The 20,197-nt window shown below is 37.7% G+C and overlaps 1 protein-coding gene across 4 annotated transcripts in view; it reads right to left on the bottom strand.

Annotated features, from left to right (window-relative positions):
- Positions 1–20,197, bottom strand: part of LOC128694154 (vascular endothelial growth factor receptor 1) — a 598,057-nt gene that overhangs the window by 41,664 nt on the left and 536,196 nt on the right. For all 4 annotated transcript variants that reach the window (XM_070093509.1, XM_070093512.1, XM_070093510.1 and 1 more), the window contains exons 21-23: positions 4,364–4,779; positions 1,934–2,085; positions 1,323–1,445 (exon numbers count right to left, since the gene is read on the bottom strand). In XM_070093509.1, the coding sequence (XP_069949610.1) occupies positions 1,323–1,445; positions 1,934–2,085; positions 4,364–4,779 (691 nt within the window). The remainder of the gene's footprint in view (positions 1–1,322; positions 1,446–1,933; positions 2,086–4,363; positions 4,780–20,197) is intronic.

Raw genomic sequence — 20,197 nt, 5'->3', positions numbered from 1 at the left:
GTTTTACACTCACTTGGCAGGAAAGTAGTGCCTCCCAGGGCAGTTACTGTCTACCAACCTACTACCTAGGAAGTTACAAAATACTATTTATAAATTCACTATTGTAGATAGGGCAACATAAGTAGTTGACAGCAACATTATTAAGTCCCAGGTATGCATATTATTTTGGGAAAGCCCTAAGGTAAAGAAAATTTGATCTATATGTTGGGTACATAGTATAATGATTACATACTGTATTTCTTGTATTTAGGAAGGACCTTCAGAAAGTGACACAATTTAGAGAAAGTAAAGTACATACTGTACAAGAATTACTGAGCAAGTGGAGTGATAAATGGACGACAGAATTTAATGTATCTTAGTGCCATATAACAGACATGAGAGCAAGTGAATAAAGGTCACACAAAGAATACAGTGTGATAAAATATTAAAGCTACACGACAAGGTGAGGGACCTAGGAGTATATCACTGAGTAAAGATTGTCACCAGAATATCATATGAATGAAATAGTGGCAACTCTTATGCAACACTAACCAAAAGTAAAGTAACCTTTAGATACTGAAATAGAAATATGCTAAAACTCTGTTCACAAAATATTTAAAACCAAAATTGTTATTTGTAACAGTAAAAATGTGTTTGTGTACCTAAAAAAAAGTCAACAAGATTTATTAAACTTTAGTATATATAAAATAATAGAAAAAAATGTAAATCCTTTCTAAAAATGTAGTCAAGTTATTGCAGATGTTTTGTGAATCTTCTTATGAGTAACTTGACACAATTTTATAAAAAAATATTAATTTATTTGTGGACATATAGACTAGCAGAGCTCTTAGAAAGTCTTCACTACATTTGCTAAACATTAAGTCATCTAGTAACTCAATTTAGTTTTGCAGTTTCAGTTAAATTTGTGTTCTCATCTCTCCTATTCTGTCTTACTCTTGGTTTGTAGTCTTCAGACATAAAACTCAGAAAAATACAGTGGACCCCCGGTTAACGATATTTTTTCACTCCAAAAGTATGTTCAGGTGCCAGTACTGACCGAATTTATTCCCATAAGGAATATTGTGAAGTAGATTAGTCCATTTCAGACCCCCAAACATACACGTACAAACGCACTTACATAAATACACTTACATAATTGGTCGCATTCGGAGGTAATCGTTATGCGGGGGTCCACTGTATCTCTGCTGCAACTTAAGCTCCTTGTATAAAAGATACCACTGAAGAAATCTATTAATTTAGACAATGTTGTACTTCAACACTGTTAACTCATCACCTGACCTGAGAGAGAAAACCAAGCACAATACTACAAGGTTTTTACATACATCTCCTTTCTTCATATAGACGTCTTTCTTGTACATTTCTCTTGACAGACCAAAGTCGCTGATTTTTACAACGTTGTCATTTGACAAGAGAAGATTTCGTGCAGCTAAATCTCCATGAAGAACCTGAAAAATAAAATTACTAAAATTAGGCTTGTCTGAAGAAGCAGATGAAGCTATCAGTAAGGAGTACGAAGAAGCCAACATCTCAGAGATACAGTACAAGATATCTTGCCCGTGTTTACTTCAGTTTAGTCTCATAAAATGTATAATTGTAATATGTACAACAGTGAGGAAGGTTGGCTTGTTAAGAAGTACTGATATGACAATGTCTGACTTGGTAAATTTAGAAAATAATACCACACTATTGATTAACAATATTTATTCTTTTCTGCACTAAAAGTAAGTTAAGTTTGTAAAAATTATATCCTAGTAAAATACTACAATTAACAGAAGTATCATCATATAAGATGAAGAAATACCAGGTATGTATTAAGTAACTATGGCCCTTATGGATTTAGTACTTAGCTATGATTGTAATAATATTAACTGTATTAAGTCAACAGATATAGGAGATAAATTATAGGCATGAATCAACACTAAAGGCACAATACCTTTCTGCGAGTGAGGTAGTCCATTCCTTGTGCAACCTGCCAGGCCCAGCATATAAGAACACTAGTTGTGAAAGGTGCATTAACACCTGGTATGTTACCAATGTCATAAGAGAAAGGGTTTCCTTGTGAATCCAAACCCAGCTGTGAATATTCTGAAAGTGAAACAGAGAATATGAATTTGATATGGTACACATGACAAAAATGTAGAATAAATTTCTGTTTTTGAAAACAATTTTTAATACATCATCCATTTCTCACCGTGAAAAGGTGATATAAAGAACAACATATTCAATCATTCCCTAGCTGTCTTGTCAGAAATGCATGCAAAATTAGTTTTCTCTATGACTCAAGAAATCGTAATGACACGATTGCAAATAAACCATACCCCCGGCCGGGATTGAACCCGCGGTCATAGAGTCTCAAAACTCCAGCCCGTCGCGTTAGCCACTAGACCAGCTAGCCACAATAAGATTCATCCAACTAGGTATATTTCTACACCATAGGAAAGTTAGCACAGGCACCTCTGTGACCACAAATGCAAGTTTTTACAGACGAATCTCCAGCTAGTGTGGCCGTGACGAACTCTATGACCGCGGGTTCAATCCCGGCCGGGGGTATGGTTTAGTTTTCTCTACAAATATTATTAACATTTAATTTTTTTTAAATGTAATTTTTTTTCAGGAAAATATTTTTCTTATTCTTTCAACAAACTGGCCGTATCCCACCAAGGCTCGGTGACCCGAAAGGAAAAACACAAGTTTCTCCTTTTAAATATAGTAATACAGTGGAACCTCAGTTGTCAAACTCAATTCATTCCACTCGTCAGTTCAACAACCAAAATGGTCAACAACCACACCAATTTTTCCCGATAAAGAATAAAGTAAACAGAATTAATCCGTTCCAGACCAAAAATGACAATATAATAATTTATTAATAATACTGTACTGACTACTACATAAAACAATGTATAAAAATATACAGCACATGGAAACTGTAAAAATGTATACTAAATGAAAATTTAAATAAAATACTGTACAGTAAATAAAAATTTAACTGCTTCTTACTTGTCAGAGGAGAGCTAATGGCAAAATTATAGCGGCTTCAAATATTACAGGAGAAAGCTGGTAGGCCTACATGTGAGAGAATGGGCCTGCATGGTCAATGTGCGCAGTATAAAAAAAAATCCTGCAGCACACAGTGCATGAGAAAAAAAAAAAACTGCAACCATATTTTTGGTTTAAAACAGCAACTTTGTGGTGTGTTTTCGTATGGTATTTATGGTTGTATTCTCATTTTCTTGGTCTCATTTGATAGAAAGGAAGACATATTACAGAATTAAAGATGATTTTCAATAGTTTAAGACTAAAAGTAGCAGAAATGTAAACAAATCATGTCATATATCCAATACATGTCAACTGGTATGTCTAATATGCATTCACTAATGTGCTGATATTATTGCAATTATTACAATTATGCAGTAGTCTGAATAACAGTAAATTTTCTATTTTTTAGTGTGAACAAAAATTCAAAATGAAAAGCAAGCATAATATAAGAGGAGCCTGGAGACATGACTAATGAACAGATATGTTATTTTATCTGTTCATATCTGCATTGTTTATGCTGGACCCTATTTTGAAATTGGCCTTTCTTGAATTTTGTGTGAAACTGGCCAAATTAGTAATTTCAAATCACTTTACTGGCTAGTTGACACAGGTAAAGGGGCAGTTTCTTGTGCTCAATCGATAGAATAAAAGGGGTTCTAGTGAAATAGCTATGAGTTTGGTCAACTGGAACAATGGAATTGGCCCAAAATAGAGTTCAAAGTTGGCGAAATCACTGATGCAAATATCACTGAGATCATTAACTTTCAAATAGTGTAATTCTGTAAGTTTTCTATCAGATTTCATACTTTTGGTTTCATTACCTTCACAAAATGCACAGCAAGAGCTCAAGAGATATTTACAGCACATGTATTAGTTGCTATGCTGAGTGAGACCGACGCTGTGGACTCTTGATCATGTGATCTGAGAGTTGTCGGTCGACAACCAAGATCATATATGAAAACCAAATAAAAAAAATCAGTTTGAAAACCAATTTGTTCAACAACTAGTCCGTTCAACAACTGAGGTTCCACTGTATATACAGGAGAAGGGGTTACTAGCCCTTTGCTCCCATTATTTTAGTCACTTCTTATGGAAGAAAATATTTTATAGCATTATAAAAATTATGATATAACTCTGACTATGACAAACACCAACCACCATCCTACACACCCCGTGCCTGTTGTTTCAAGGCTACATTAATTTTTACCATCCCTGCTAACTACAAGGGATAACGGATAGTGTATGTTGACTAATATTCAAACACTGTAATATATGTTTGGTTGCAGTGATAAACAGAAACAAAGCAAACTAAACATCTTACACTAACCTGAAGGAGACAAAAGTGATGGGGACATAGGTGACTGAACTGTTGTCATGTCAGTGTTAGTGATTTGTAGGTCATTTTTACAATATCCAATTGATCCAATATCAGAGTTGGTGTTGGATCTTGTACTGTGTAGTCTGGAGTCTCTGGAACGTGGAATCTGGGACCCTCCTGAGCTACTATTTGTCTTTAGATCATCTTCAGGACAGTCACTCACTGAGCGTTTTAAACCAACATGGTACATCGGGTTATCCATAACCTGTCTTGGAGTGCCATCTAACTTACAGGATCCTGTCATGGATGTGGGAGACTGTGGAGGAGATGATATGCTAGCTCTTGGAGGTGTTGTCAAGCTGAACTTGGAAACATTAGGAGCCAGATATCCATCCTGGTCTGTTATAGGACCAGTTGGATATCCTCTGGAGAGACAAAAAAAAAAAAAGCAAAATTTATTATTTTAATTTGACAAGATTTAGAACTAACTGTGCAAGTCTGCACAGAAAATAAAATTATATTTACCATCAGTAAATACAGTAACACCCATAGAAACCGAGATGAATCAAGTGCAGTAAAGTCCCTTAAAATTAAGAAGTACAGTACATGTACTCTGAAGGATGACTAATTTTTTTTTTTTTTTTAACCCATCAGCCATTTCCCACCAAGGCAGGGAGACCCAAAAAAGAATAAACACTTGCATCATCATTCAGTCCATTACTGTCTTGCCAGAGGTGTACCTACACTACAGTTATAAAACTGCAACTTATCAACACTCCCTCCTTCAGAGTGCAGGCACTGTACTTCCCACCTCAAGGACTCAAGTCCAGCCTGCCGGTTTTCTTGAATCCCTTCACACTCCAGTAGCACATCAAGTCATAAAAACCATCTGTCCCCCACTCGCTTTTATCTAATATGCTTGTGCATGCTTAGTCCAAGTCCAAACCCCTCACACACAAAACCTCCTTTACCCCCTCCTTCCAACTTTTCCTAGGCCAACTCCCACCTCGCCTTCTTTTCACTACATATTTATATGCTCTCCAAGTCATTTTATTTTGTTCCACTCTCTCTAAACATCCAAACCACCTCAACAACCCCTCCTCAGCCCTCTGGATAATACATTTAGTAATCTCGCACCTCTTCCTAATTTCCAAACTACAAATTCTCTGCATAATATTTACACCACACATTGCCCTTAGACAGGGCATCTCCACTGCCTCCAACCGTTTCCTCGCTGCAGCATTTACAACCCAAGCTTCACACCCATATAAGAGTGTTGGTACAACTATACTTTCATACATTCCCTTCTTTGCCTCCATAGGTAACATTTTTTGCCTCCACATATACCTCAATGCACCACTCACCTTTTTTTCTTCATCAATTCTATGATTAACCTCATCCTTCATAAATCCATCTGCTGACACGTCAACTCCCAAATATCTAAAAACATTCACTTCTTCCATACTCCTCCTCCCCAATTTGATATCCAATTTTTCTTTATCTAAATCATTTGATACTCTCATCACCTTACTCTTTTCTATGTTCACTTTCAACTTTCTACCTTTACACACATTCCCAAATTCGTCCACTAACCTTTGCAATTTTTCTTTAGAATCTCCCATAAGCACAGTATCATCAGCAAAAAGTAACTGTGTCACTTCCCATTTTGTATTTAATTCCCCATAATTTAATCCCACCCCTCTCCTGAACACCCTAGTATTTACTTCTATTACAACCCCATCTATAAATACAGTGGACCCCCGCTTAACGATCACCTCCTAATGTGACCAATTATGTAGGTGTATTTATACAAGTGCGTTTGTACGTGTATGTTTGGGGGTCTGAAATGGACAAATCTACTTCACAATATTCCTTATGGGAACAAATTCGGTCAGTACTGGCACCTGAACATACTTCTGGAATGAAAAAATATCGTTAATCGGGGGTCCACTGTATATTAAACAACCATGGTGACATTACACATCCCTGTCTAAGACCTACTTTTACTGGGAAGTAGTCTCCCTCTCTTCTATACACCCTAACCTGAGCCTCACTATCCTCATAAAAACACTTTACAGCATTTAGTAACTTGCTACCTATTCCATATACATGTACTTGCAACATCTGCCTTATTGCTCCCCTATCCACTCTATCATATGCCTTTTCTAAATCCATAAATGCAATAAAAACTTCCCTACCTTTATTTAAATACTACTCACATATATGCTTCAATGTAAACACTTGATCTACACATCCCCTACCCACTCTAAAACCTCCTTGCTCTTCCGCAATTCTACATTCTGTCTTACCTCTAATTCTTTCAATAATAACCCTACCGTACACTTTTCCTGGTATTCTCAATAAACTTATTCCTCTATAATTTTTACAATCTCTTTTGTCCCCCTTCCCTTTATATAAAGGGACTATACATGCTCTCCGCCAATCCCTAGGTACCTTCCCGTCTTTCATACATTTATTAAACAAAAATACCAACCACTCCAACATTATGTCCCCCCCTGCTTTTAACATTTCTGTCATGATCCCATCAGTTCCGGCTGCTTTACCCTCTTTCATTCTATGTAATGTCTCACGCACCTTCCCCACACTCACATCCTGCTCTTCTTCACTCCTAAAAGATGATATACCTCCCTGGCCAGTGCATGAAATTACTTCCTCCCTTTCTTCGTCGACATTTAAAAGTTCCTCAAAATATTCTCGCCATCTACCCAAACCCTCCATCTCCGCATCTACTAACTCCCCTTCTCTGTTTTTAACTGATAAATCCATTTGTTTCCTAGGCTTTCTTAACTTGTTTAACTCGCTCCAAATTTTTTTCTTATTTTCATTAAAATTCCTTGACAGTACCTCTCCCACTCTATCATCTGCTCTCCTTTTGCACTCTCTCACCACTCTCTTCACCTTTCTTTCACTCTCCATATACTCTACTCTTCTTATAATACATCTGCTTTGCAAATACCTGTCATAAGCTAACTTTTTCTCTTTTATCACACCCTTTACTTCATCATTCCACTAATCACTCCTCTTTCCTCCTGTACCCACCCTCCTATAACCACAAACTTCTGCCCCACATTCTAATGCTGCCTTTTTAAAACTATTCCAACCCTCTTCAACCCCCCCACTACTCATACCTGCACCAGCCCACATTTCTGCCAATAGTTGCTTATATTTCACCCGAACTTCCTCCTCCCTTAGTTTATACACTTTCACCTCCCTCTTACTTGTTGTTGCCATTTTCTTCTTATCCCATCTACCTCTTACTCTAACTGTAGCTACAACTAGATAATGATCCGATATATCAGTTGCCCCTCTATAAACGTGTACATCCTGGGGCCTACCCATCAACCTTTTATCCACCAATACATAATCTAATAAACTACTTTCATTACGTGCTACATCATACCTTGTACAGTGGACCCCCGGTTAACGATATTTTTTCACTCCAGAAGTATGTTCAGGTGCCAGTACTGACCGAATTTGTTCCCATAAGGAATATTGTGAAGTAGATTAGTCCATTTCAGACCCCCAAACATACACGTACAAACGCACTTACATAAATACACTTACATAATTGGTCGCATTCGGAGGTGATCGTTATGCGGGGGTCCACTGTATATTTATTTATCCTTGTTTTCATAAAATATATATTACTTATTACCAAACCTCTTTCTACACATAGCTCAATTAAAGGCTCCCCATTTTCATTTACCCCTGGCACCCCAAATTTACCTACTACTCCCTCCACAACATTTCTTCCCACTTTAGGTTTGATATAGGCCTATAATTGTTCAATTCAGTTGGATCACCTCCTTTGAGGATCGGGATGACTCTTGCTGTCTTGAGTATGGATGGGAAGGTGGAAGATTCAATGGATTTGTTAAAGAGAGTTGCAATAATTGGTGACAACACATGAGAAGCTTTTTTATACATGAGTGGTGGTAAGTTATTTAGGTCCCCTGTCTTGTTCTTCAGTGTTTTGATGATAAGAGATATTTCAGTATTTGGTACTGAAATTGTCACAGAGTACAATTTGTGACAATTTGGTCATTTACTATTGTCTTGGAATATATACAAAGTATTTGTATGTCCCAGCAAAGTTTTGGGTATGTAGGAGTATATTATAATAATAATAATAATAATAATAATAATAATAATAATAATACATAATAATAAGTTGCCTTGAAGCATGTAAAACAAGCATCAGTCCATGCCTGATAGTGCAGTGATAAGATAAGTGGTGACATTTGAGGAACGTCGGACCTCGCTTTGTTTTCACTGGTACACAAACATGTCTGTATGTCTATTCATCTGTCTGTCAAGCTTCCTGTCTATCTGTCTATCCGTCTAGCTCTCCATCTCAGAGAGAGCCACAAGACTGCATCATCACGTTTACTCATTATATCTTCAAGCAAAGTATAGCACTTTGTCTGGATTTTTGGGGTTATCTTAGGTAATTTACACTATGTATAATTGTATTTATGTATACCTGTGAGACAGAGATAGATAGAAGAGATAGACAGAGACAGACAGAGATAAACAGAGACAGAGATAGACATAGATACAAACAGACAAACAGAGTTAGAGCCAGGCAGCCATGCAGCCAGCCAGGCAGCCAGCCAGTCAGCCTGGTGAACATGTATTACGGTTCAGAATTGTTTCTCTTTACTTAGGGCAAAGGTTATAGGACATTCTGAAAGGGTGTTACACATATGTTGCACATGGGTTATTATCGAGGTTTTTGATATTTCCTCGACCACTTGTGGCCACACCCACCTCAGAGCCACTAAACTCGGGGTCAACATTACTTTCCTCTTAAAAAGGGAGAGTTAATACTACATGAAATCAGTGAATTCCAGGCGTTTGCCGTGCTGTTTGCTCTAGCTGGCGCTCATTTGAACTGGTGCTCCCACAAGGTACAAAGTCGTCCTAGATTTTTTTAACACAGTGCACACCGAGTATTAAGACCCATTCTATGCTGACCAGGCATCTCAGGTCAATCATGCCACATTTGGAGGCAGGAAAAATAAAACGTTTATATACGTTCGGGGCACTAGGGGTAAGAATGTACATATACAGTGGACCTTCGGTTAAAGGTATTAATCTGTTCCAGAGAGCTTGCCTTTAACCGATCTGGACGTTATCCGATTTAATTTTCCCCATAAGAAATAATGGAAATCTAATTAATCCATTTCAGACAGCCAAAAGTATTAACAAAAAACATTTTTTTTAAAGATTAAATATAAATATACATACAGAAAAAATGATAAAAATAAAGCACTAATAAAATGGATAAATGAATGTTTAACCCCCTTCAGGGTCCACAGGCCCTCTCAGAGACTTGTTCTCAGGGTCCCCCAAATTTAAAAAAAAAAACAAAAATTATTTTTTCTTATGAAAAGATAGAGAATCTTTTCCCTATCATAATGACACCAAAAGTATGAAATTTGATGGAAAACTTATGAAATTATGCTCTCACGAAGTTAGTGGTCTCGACGATGTTTACACATCAGCGATTTTGCCCACTTTGAGCCCTATTTTTGGACAATTCCAATGTACTAGTCGACAAAAATCATAACTATTTTGCTAGAACTCCATTTTTTTATCGAATGAGTACAAGAAACCACCAATTTACCGATTTCAACTATCCAATACAGTGGTCAGAATTTAGCAATTTTGCCAATTTCACACAAATTTCAAAAGATGCCATTTTCCAAATAGGGTCCAGAATAAACAAGAAAGACATTCCTGGCACTAAAATAGCATTTCCTCTGTTCAATAGTCACGTCCCCACGCCCCTCTTACATTCTTTTGCTTTCCACTTTGAATTTTTATTCTCACAAAAAATAGAAGATTTACTGTTATGCAGACTACTGCATTAGTGTAGATATGGTATAAATAATATCAGCACACTTGTGAAAGAATATTAGACTCACCAGTTGACGTGTATTGGACGCTTAGCATGATTTGTTTACTTTTGAACTTTGGTAAAAATCTAACATTTCTGCTAATTTGAGCTCAATTTCAAGGTACTTTTCATTGTAAAACCAGTCGAAACCATCCCAATTTCTGTAATATGTCTACCATTCTATACAATGAGACCAGGAAAACTAGAATACAGCAATAAATACCATATGAAAATACAGTGCAAAGTCACTGTTTTAATCCAAAAACGCTGTCAAAGTTTTTTTGTTTCTCATTACGCACTGTGTGCTGCAGGATTTTTTTATACTGCACACACTGACCACACAGACCCATTCTTTCATATGTAGGCCTACCATCTTTCTCTCACTAGATTTGAAGGCGCTAGAATTTATGAGTACTAGTACGTCATGGACCCTGGTGCGTAAGCCATACTAGTATGGCTGAAACCCTGAAAGGGTTAACATCACACTTACCTTTATTGATTCTTGTTGGTGTATGGAAGACACATAGGAGGCAAGAGGAAGGCGAGTTTATTATGTTTCAATATGATGCTAATATCATCTCTATGGCTTACTTATCTATCATAATTCATCTATGACATGATAAACAATATTAACAACATAGAAACATGATATAAACTCTAAAATGAATATGTCATAATGTATTTGAGGAATAAGTGGTGGAAGTGGTGTTGTTGAGTTTATAAGGGCCACTGAGAGAAGCTGTGCTTAGTGGTGGTGGTGGTGAGGCAGCAGCAGAACCCATCACCACTGTTCACATTTAATGTATGTAATTTATAAATAAGAAATATTTACATTTTAATCTATAAATAAGTAAGGTTATTCAGGTATATACAAATACAGGTACATACATAGATTATCACACATAGCAGCATATGTGTAAAGTACCTAGGATAACCCAAAGAAGTTGGAGTAACTTATGCATTTCCATCGGGGTCCTTTTATATTTGCACTTACATTTACTTTTATACTTACACTTTTATATTTACACTTACCTTGGAGGAGATGTTAGATGAATTAGTTAGTTTGATGGAGATGCTGACAGAGGTTTAGGGTGGTGGAAGATATGTAGCAAGGCGGCATATGTTCAGCAGCCCTATACACATTCAACAACATTGGAGAGTTACTTTTGTGTCATTTTTCTATCGCTTAACTTACTTGCTACACTGTTAATTCTACACTTTATCGCTGGCTGGCACTATAGCCTTTATCGATACCTGCTGCTTTAGTATCGTACATATCGTAGAATCACTGAATCACTGCAGAAGGCACATTCTCCCCTCTCTCTTCCTCCTCCACTTTGGCACTTTGCTACGAATTTTTTCTTGTATTTTATTGTTTCTTTCCTTCTTTATCACAGGGTTGGTACTAGAAGCTTTCTTTGGGCCCATGGTGGCTTATTTAGCAGTTACAAGCACTAAAAACAATGGAATAATACTAAATATATTGCTTGTATACGTGGAATCATCCTCACTTGCTAGTAAACAATGGTACACTGGCTGTACATGGAGTCATGGAGTGGTTGGGCCCGCTCAGGCTGCGTGGACATGCTCGGAACTAATGCCCTTAATCGAGTTCTTGGGCACTAGCCGAGCCAATATTTTGCCGAAAGTGCCACTATCCGATTTTATCATTAGCCGATGCCGCCGTTACCCAAGGGTCCACTGTATGTTCGGATCATTTACGGGTTAATAAATGTCCTAAACTGTACATAAGTGTCTTTTTCCACATCTTGTCGGTATCACTATATCATTTCTCACTTTCACCATCATTCACACAATCACTGCCTTTAGAGATGCACTCAAATGCAACAGTTTAGGTGTCACTCCAAACAGACAATATCCCAAACTCCTCCTTTAACCCTTTCAGGGTCCAGAGGCCAAATTTCAATGGGTGTGCCAGTGTCCTAGAAATTTAAAAAAAAAAAATATTTTTTCTTACAGAATTAAAGATAATAATTTTGTGAAGGTAATGAAACAAAAAAAATTTTTCCCATCAGTACTTACCAAGATATAGAGGTATGAAGTTGACCCAAAATGACCGGGAGTTAATAACATCCACGAATTCCGAAAGTCAAATTTTTTTTATTTAACATTTTTTGCACTTTTTTCTTTTCTTTTCTATTTTTTTTTTTTTAGTAACATTTGTGGTCTGTGAGGCCAATATAGTATATAATGTATATACATGTATATACACTCACTGTATTGAACACAATAACCACACTAAAGTTCTTATTATAATATTGTTTACCAGTATTGTTTACAACAATAAACATGCACGAATGTTGTATATTACTAATGTTCAATTATATATTTACATATGTACAGTTACTGGACATGTTTCTAGAACTGCTGCAGTCTGTGGAAGTCCTTGAAACAAGGTATCATGCACTGTGGTATTTTACATTCCTTGCACATAAACCAAGTGTCTTTACGTCTTTGTTCCTGTCATTTTGTTTGTGCACAGACAACACATTTCTTCTTAGTTGCAGGAAGCTGTGTTAGGAAGTGATCATCTTCCCATCTCAAATGCTTGGGTATTTCCTGAGGAGTTCGAGGATGGTTTTGTATAGCAGGTGTTGTTACCCGGTACTTCATTTTTAGTTGTCTGATGACAGGAAAACAAAATTCACCATACGGTGGTCTGCTGCCAGTCTTTATTTCAATTTCAATTCAATTCAAAGTTTATTCTCTATAAGGATTACAATGCTGAATTTACAGAATTTGGTTATTGTGTGGTTTACATGTAGTAAAATAATAATTACAGAGTGTACCACTAGAACACCTAGCATGGCTAGGCATTTCGGGCAGACTTATATTAAATCTTAAGTTTAAAATATTACAAAATTATGAGATAAGTTGGTATTATGGCTAAGTGACTAAATACTAGTTGTGAGTTTAGCAATGTGAATGCTTTTGTTTTGGCACTATACATAGCTTCAGTATTGGAGTATCACAGGCCAACTTATGACTAGTTAAGATTCATTATTTTGAGATTGAGATTGATATTTCTGTTTATGGTCAAATGGGTGAGTGAGTGTAAGTGTGAACCACCAGGTGGTATTCGTATTATTAGTTGACAGGGTGTATCAGGGAGATAAGATGTTTTCTGATGGTAGTTTTGAAGGTGATGAATGTGTCTGCAGTTTTGGAATTTTCAGGTAGGGTGTTCCAGATTTTAGGGCCTTTGACATACAGTGGACCCCCGCATACCGATTTTAATCCGTTATGCGAAATAATCGGTATGCGAATGAATTTTCCCCATAAGAAATAATGGAAATCAAATTAATCCGTGCAAGACACCCAAAAGTATGAAAAAAAAATTTTTACCACATGAAATATACATTTTCCTACACACAAAGAGAAGGATACATGCACAATAGTAGAGTAGTACATGCACAGTATATATTGTGCATGTACTAGTCTACTAAATGAAGAATAAATGACACTTACCTTTATTGAAGATGCAGCAATGACTGATGAGACACTGTGTCCTGGGAGTGCCTTTTCCTCCTGAGTACTGTAGGTCCTATTTGGCATTTTCTTCCAGAACAGGCCTTATCACACTGTGTATGCCACTACGATTCTTAAATCTCTCAAACCAACCTTTGCTGGCTTTAAATTCACCAATATGAGCACTAGTTCCAGGCATTTTTCCCTGTTCACCTGGGTGTTAGTCGACTTGTGTGGGTTGCATCCTGGGAGACAAGATTAAGGACCCCAATGGAAATAAGTTAGACAGTCTTCGATGACACTGACTTTTTTGGGTTATCCTGGGTGGAAAATCCTCTGGGGTTAATTGTTTCTTGGTATTCTCAATAAGCCACACCAACAACGGTGCTACAGCAGCAGCAGCAGCTGACGGTGGTACAGCAGCAACAGACGATGCTACAGCAGCAACAGACGATGCTACAGCAGCAGCAGACGATGCTACAGCAGCAGCAGCAGCAGACGATGCTACAGCAGCAGCAGCAGCTGACGGTGGTACAGCAGCAACAGACGATGCTACAGCAGCAGCAGACGATGCTACAGCAGCAACAGACGATGTTACAGCAGCAACAGACGATGTTACAGCAGCAGCAGACAATGCTACAGCAGCAGCAGCAGCTGACAGTGCAGCAGCAGCAGCAGCTGTACCACCAATAGTAGCGATGGTTGATTGGGGTTTATTATACAACCTGGCCAGCTCAGAGACACGCACTCCACTTTCATACTTATCAATGATCTTTTTCTTCATCTCTATTGTAATTCTCACCCTTATTGCTGTAGGGTTGGCACTAGAAGCTTTCTTGGGGCCCATGGTCACTTATTTTCCAGAAAAAGCACCGAAAACACTGTAATAATATGAAATATTCCGATTGTATGCTTGGATGTTACCGCGGAGGCTGGCTGGTAAACAATGCCACCGGCGGAACATGTGAGCGTGGCTCAGGCCGCACATTGGACGCGTCTCGGACGAAAATCGGTGAGCGGGTTTTTAAGCGGTATGCGAGGCAAAATTTTTGCGATTAAAGCAAGCGGTATGCGGATTAATCGTTATGTGATGCCATCGGTATGCAGGGGTCCACTGTACATTGAATTTTTGTAAAGGTTTAGTCGGACACGGGGAATGTCATAGAGATGTTTGTGTCTGGTGTTGTGCCTGTGGGTTCTGTCACAACTATCAAGAAAGCATTTTAGGTCAAGGTTAATATTGGAATTTAAGGTCCTGTAGATGTAGATTGCACAGTAGTAAGTGTGGATGTACTGAACAGGGAGTAAGTTTAGATCTATGAAGAGTGGGGGGGGGTGTTGCCAGGGATGGGATTTAGTGATTATTCTTACTGCGGCTTTTTGTTGGGTTATTATTGGCTTTAGGTGTGTTGCTGCAGTTGAACCCCAAGCACAGATAGCATAGGTGAGGTATGGATATATAAGTGAATGGTATAGTGTGAGAAGGGCAGTTTGCGGCACGTAGTATCGTATCTTGGAGAGGATCCCAACCGTTTTGGATACTTTTTTGGTTATGTGTTGGATATGGGTGCTGAAGTTCAGGTTGTTGTCGAGGTATAGGCCTAGGAATTTGCCCTCATTATGCCCTCATTATGCTCATTACTCTGTAATTTGTCTATGATTGTAATCATGTGATAACGTGTTTATCATTCATTACCTTTGAAACTTGTCATGATTTTGACCAGCTCTACCTGGAGCTCATTACCTTTGTAAATTCTCATGATTAATGTGTTTATGATTCATTACCTTTGCAATTATTCATGAGTGTGACCAGCTCTACCTGGAGCTCATTACCTTTGTAACTTGGTCATGATTATGACCAGATCTAGTTCATTACCTTTGTAACTTGCTCAGCTATCAAAACTTTGGAGTCCAGTCCCTGGACCAATTATGTACCTCTGTAATCTTTTGACTACCGCCCACAGGATGGGTATGGGGTGCATAATAAACATATTAAACTAACTAACTATGCCTGGCAATTAGAGTGTTGTCAATCTTAATGTTAATTTGCGCATCTCCTGCTCTGCTACCAAACATAATGTAGTAGGTTTTGTCAATGTTAAGCCTAAGTTTATTGGCTGTCATCCAAGTTGATATTTTGATCAGTTCCTCATTAACAATGGTGTTGAGGGTGGCAAGATTAGGGTGAGAGATGACATAAGTCGTGTCGTCAGCAAAGAGAATGGGGTTCAGGTGTCGAGATAAATTTGGAAGATCATTGATGTATATGAGGAAGAGCAGGGGACCAAGGACACTTCCCTGCGGAACTCCAGTATCAAGTGGCTGTGTTGTTGATGCTGTGTCTTTAATGGTGACATACTGATACCTATTAGTAAGGTAAGATTTGAAATATGCAAGCGCATGGCCTCTTATAACATAATGGTCAAGTTTGTGGAGTAGGATGCCGTGGTCTACTGTGTCAAAAGCTTTTCTTAGGTCAATAAAAATTCCTAGTGGATATTCCTTATTTTCCAATGCTGTGTAAAGCAGATCTAGCATTTTTATGATTGCATCGTTAGTGCTTTTATTTTTCCTGAATCCAAATTGGCAGGGGTTGAGTATGTTTTGTGACGTTATAAATGAATACAGTCTCCTGTGCACGAGTTTCTCAAAGATTTTGGATAGCAATGGTAAGTTTGATATTGGCCTATACTGTAGTTGTTTAAATCTGTAGGGTCACCACCTTTATGTATTGGTGTAACCCTTGCCGTCTTGAGTAATTTCGGGAAGGTGCTAGTTTCTAGTGACTTGTTAAAAAGTAATGAGATAATATGCGAGAGGACATGGGCCACTCTCCTGTACAATAATGGTGGGACATGAGACAGATTCCCTGAGTTATTTTTAAGTGACTTTATAATCTCGGTGACTTCCGTGGGCTCAGTTGGAGCAAGATAGAAGGAATTTGGGAAATTAGTACATATTACAATTGGTACATATTACAGTGGACCCCCAGTATTCGATGGCATTGGTATTCGATAAATCCGGTACTCGATGCATTATATCGCAAAAATTTTGTCTCGGTATTCGATACAATTCGTACGAGACGTGTCCACGTGTGGCCTGAACTGCCCCGTGTGTGCCAGTATTTACAAGCCAGCCAGTGTGCGCACATCTAAGGATACATTCGGTACATTCCACATTATCACTGTTTTTGGTGCTTGTTTCTGCAAAGTAAGTCACCATGGGCCCCAAGAAAGCTTCTAGTGCCAACCCTTCGAGAAAAAAGGTGCTAATGACTATTGAAATGAAGAAAGAGCTAATTGCAAAGTACGAAAGTGGAGTGCGTGTGTCGGAGCTGGTCAGGTTGTATAATAAACCCCATCTCTACTATAGTGACCAGGAAAATGGCAATCAAGGAAGCTGTTCTTGCAAAAGGTGCAACTGTGATTACGAAACAGCGACCGCAAGTGTTAGAAAATGTTGAGAGACTGTTATTGGTGTGGATAAATGAAAAACAGATAGCAGGAGATAGCATCTCTCAAGCGATCATTTGTGAAAAGGCTAGGAAGTTGCATGATGATTTGGTAAAGAAATTGCCTGCAACTAGTGGTGATGTGAGTGAATTTAAGGCCAGCAAAGGTTGGTATGAAAGATTTAAGAATCGTAGTGGCATACATAGTGTGATTAGGCATGGTGAGGCTGCCAGTTCAGACCAAAAAGCAGCTGAAAAATATGTGAAGGAATTCAAGGATTACATAGACAGTGAAGACTTGAAACCTGAACAAGTGTTTAATTGCGACGAAACAGGCCTGTTTTGGAAGAAAATGTCAAGCAGGACCTACATTACTCAGGAGGAAAAGGCACTCCCAGGACATAAGCCTATGAAAGACAGGTTTACTCTGTTGATGTGTGCCAATGCTAGTGGTGATTGCAAAGTGAAGCCTTTATTGGTGTACAGGAGGGCCCCGCTTTACGGCGTTCCGCTTTACGGCGTTCCGCTAATACGGACATTTCAAATTATGACCAAAACTCACTATACGGCTCCCCCCACCTGACTTTCTAATACGGTCACCGTGCCCCACCCTGTTTGTTTACATTCTCCATGAGCTCAGTAAGCACTAAGTCTCTCCATTTTGTCTGGAAACTCCAAAATTTCAAATGTTTTTAAAAGTTATTTCATATTTTATATATACTCTGATAATTATACTTATGTATACCTGTACCTAAATAAACTTACATACATCGAGTCATTTAAATGTCGTATATTACGTTAATATACACATTTTCATTAATCCATCCATGATATTTTTTTCAAAATTATATAATAAACACGATGCATAACATATAAATAAGATAAATACACCCCACAGTAGAATAAATAAACAAATGTGAGATGTCGTAGCAGACGACTTGCACAAGTGGTGATAATAACAATACTGAGTCTCATTAAATGTCGTATATTATGGTAATATACACATTTTCATTAATCCATCCATGATATTTTTTTCAAAATTATATAATAAACACGATGCATAACATATAAATAAGATAAATACACCCCACAGTAGAATAAATAAACAAATGTGAGATGTCGTAGCAGACGACTTGCACAAGTGGTGATAATAACAATACTGAGTCTCATTAAATGTCGTATATTACGGTAATATACACATTTTCATTAATCCATCCATGATATTTTTTTCAAAATCATATAATAAACACGATGCATAACATATAAATAAGATAAATACACCCCACAGTAGAATAAATAAACAAATGTGAGATGTCGTAGCAGACGACTTGCACAAGTGGTGATAATAACAATACCGAGTCTCATTAAATGTCGTATATTACGGTAATATACACATTTTCATTAATCCATCCATGATATTTTTTTCAAAATTATATAATAAACACGATACATAACATAAAAAGATGATAAATACACCCCACAATAGAATAAATAAACATAAATATAAGATGTGGGAGCCACATAACTTGTACAAGTGACGCCAAGAATAACATTTTCTCTAATCTAACATAAGAGTAAATGTGTTACTGGGGGTAACTGTAGAAAATTATTCCTTTCGTATGTATGTAAGTAAGTTTATTCAGGTATACACAAATACAGTTACATAGATTATCATACATAACAACATACGTGTAGAGAACCTAGGATAACCCAAAAAAGTCAGTGTGACTTATTTCCATTGCCTTCACTCAGAGCTTCATTTCTTCTCAAAATGATGTTACATGAGAATGGGAGTGTTCTTCTTTATTAATTCTACCGTATCAATGTAGAGACAACCTGTACACAATGTAACTTGTACACAAACCAGACGTGTACACTTCGTTTGTTTACAAAACTTACCTTCGCCTGGTTTGTTTACATAACTGCGCCTGCCCCCTCTCATGTATTCATTCTTTCTCTCTCTCATTTATTCGTTTTATCTCATTTACTTACTCCTGACCCTACATTAAGACTACAAATATTTTAAGGTAAGTAATGAGTGAACTGTATATACATTTTATCGCTCTGGGATGCTTAAATATCATAGAATAGTATGTGTGGGTGGGGTGGCCTGGTGAGGCTATTACAATACATACCACACTTGATTTCTTACAATAAATACTACTTGTCTCACCCTAGATTAAGACTATAAATATTTTAAGGTAAGTAATGAGTGCACTATGTGTGTATTGTACCTTTTTATTGTTTTTTGATGCCTGGTTCTATTGCTAACTTAATATATGTTAGTGTAAACTTGTTATCTAGTGTTTGTATGCATTTATAAGTGGAAAAAAAGGGTGTTCCACTTTACGGCGATTTCCGCTTTACGGCGGTAGCCTGGAACCTAACCCGCCGTATAAGTGGGGCCTTCCTGTATCACTCTGAAACTCCCAGAGTGTTCAGGAAAAACAATGTCCTCAAGGCTAATTTGTGTGTGCTGTGGAGGGCAAACAGTAAGGCATGGGTCACTAGGGACTTTTTCTATGACTGGTTACACCATGCATTTGCCCTCACTGTGAAAAATTACCTAACTGAGAAGAAATTAGACCTTAAGTGCCTCCTGGTATTAGACAATGCCCCTGGTCATCCTACAGACTTGGCAGAGCGACTTTCTGGGGACATGAGCTTCATTAAGGTCAAGTTTTTGCCTTCTAATACCACTCCTCTCCTGCAGCCCATGGACCAGCAGGTCATTTCCAACCTCAAGAAACTGTTCACAAAAGCTATGTTTCAAAAGTGCTTTGTAGAGACCACAGAAACTCAACTGACTCTAAAAGAGTTTTGGAAGGATCACTTTAATATCCTCAATTGTATAAACCTTATAGGTACGGCTTGGGAGGGGGTGACTAAGAGGACCTTGAACTCTGCTTGGAAAAAACTGTGGCCAGAATGTGTAGACAAAAGGGATTTTGAAGGATTTGAGGCTAACCCTGAGAATCCT

This window comes from Cherax quadricarinatus, chromosome 43 (genome assembly GCF_038502225.1).
Source record: "Cherax quadricarinatus isolate ZL_2023a chromosome 43, ASM3850222v1, whole genome shotgun sequence".
Taxonomy (NCBI): Eukaryota; Metazoa; Arthropoda; class Malacostraca; order Decapoda; family Parastacidae; genus Cherax; species Cherax quadricarinatus.
This window is presented reverse-complemented; position numbering and strand designations above follow the sequence as displayed.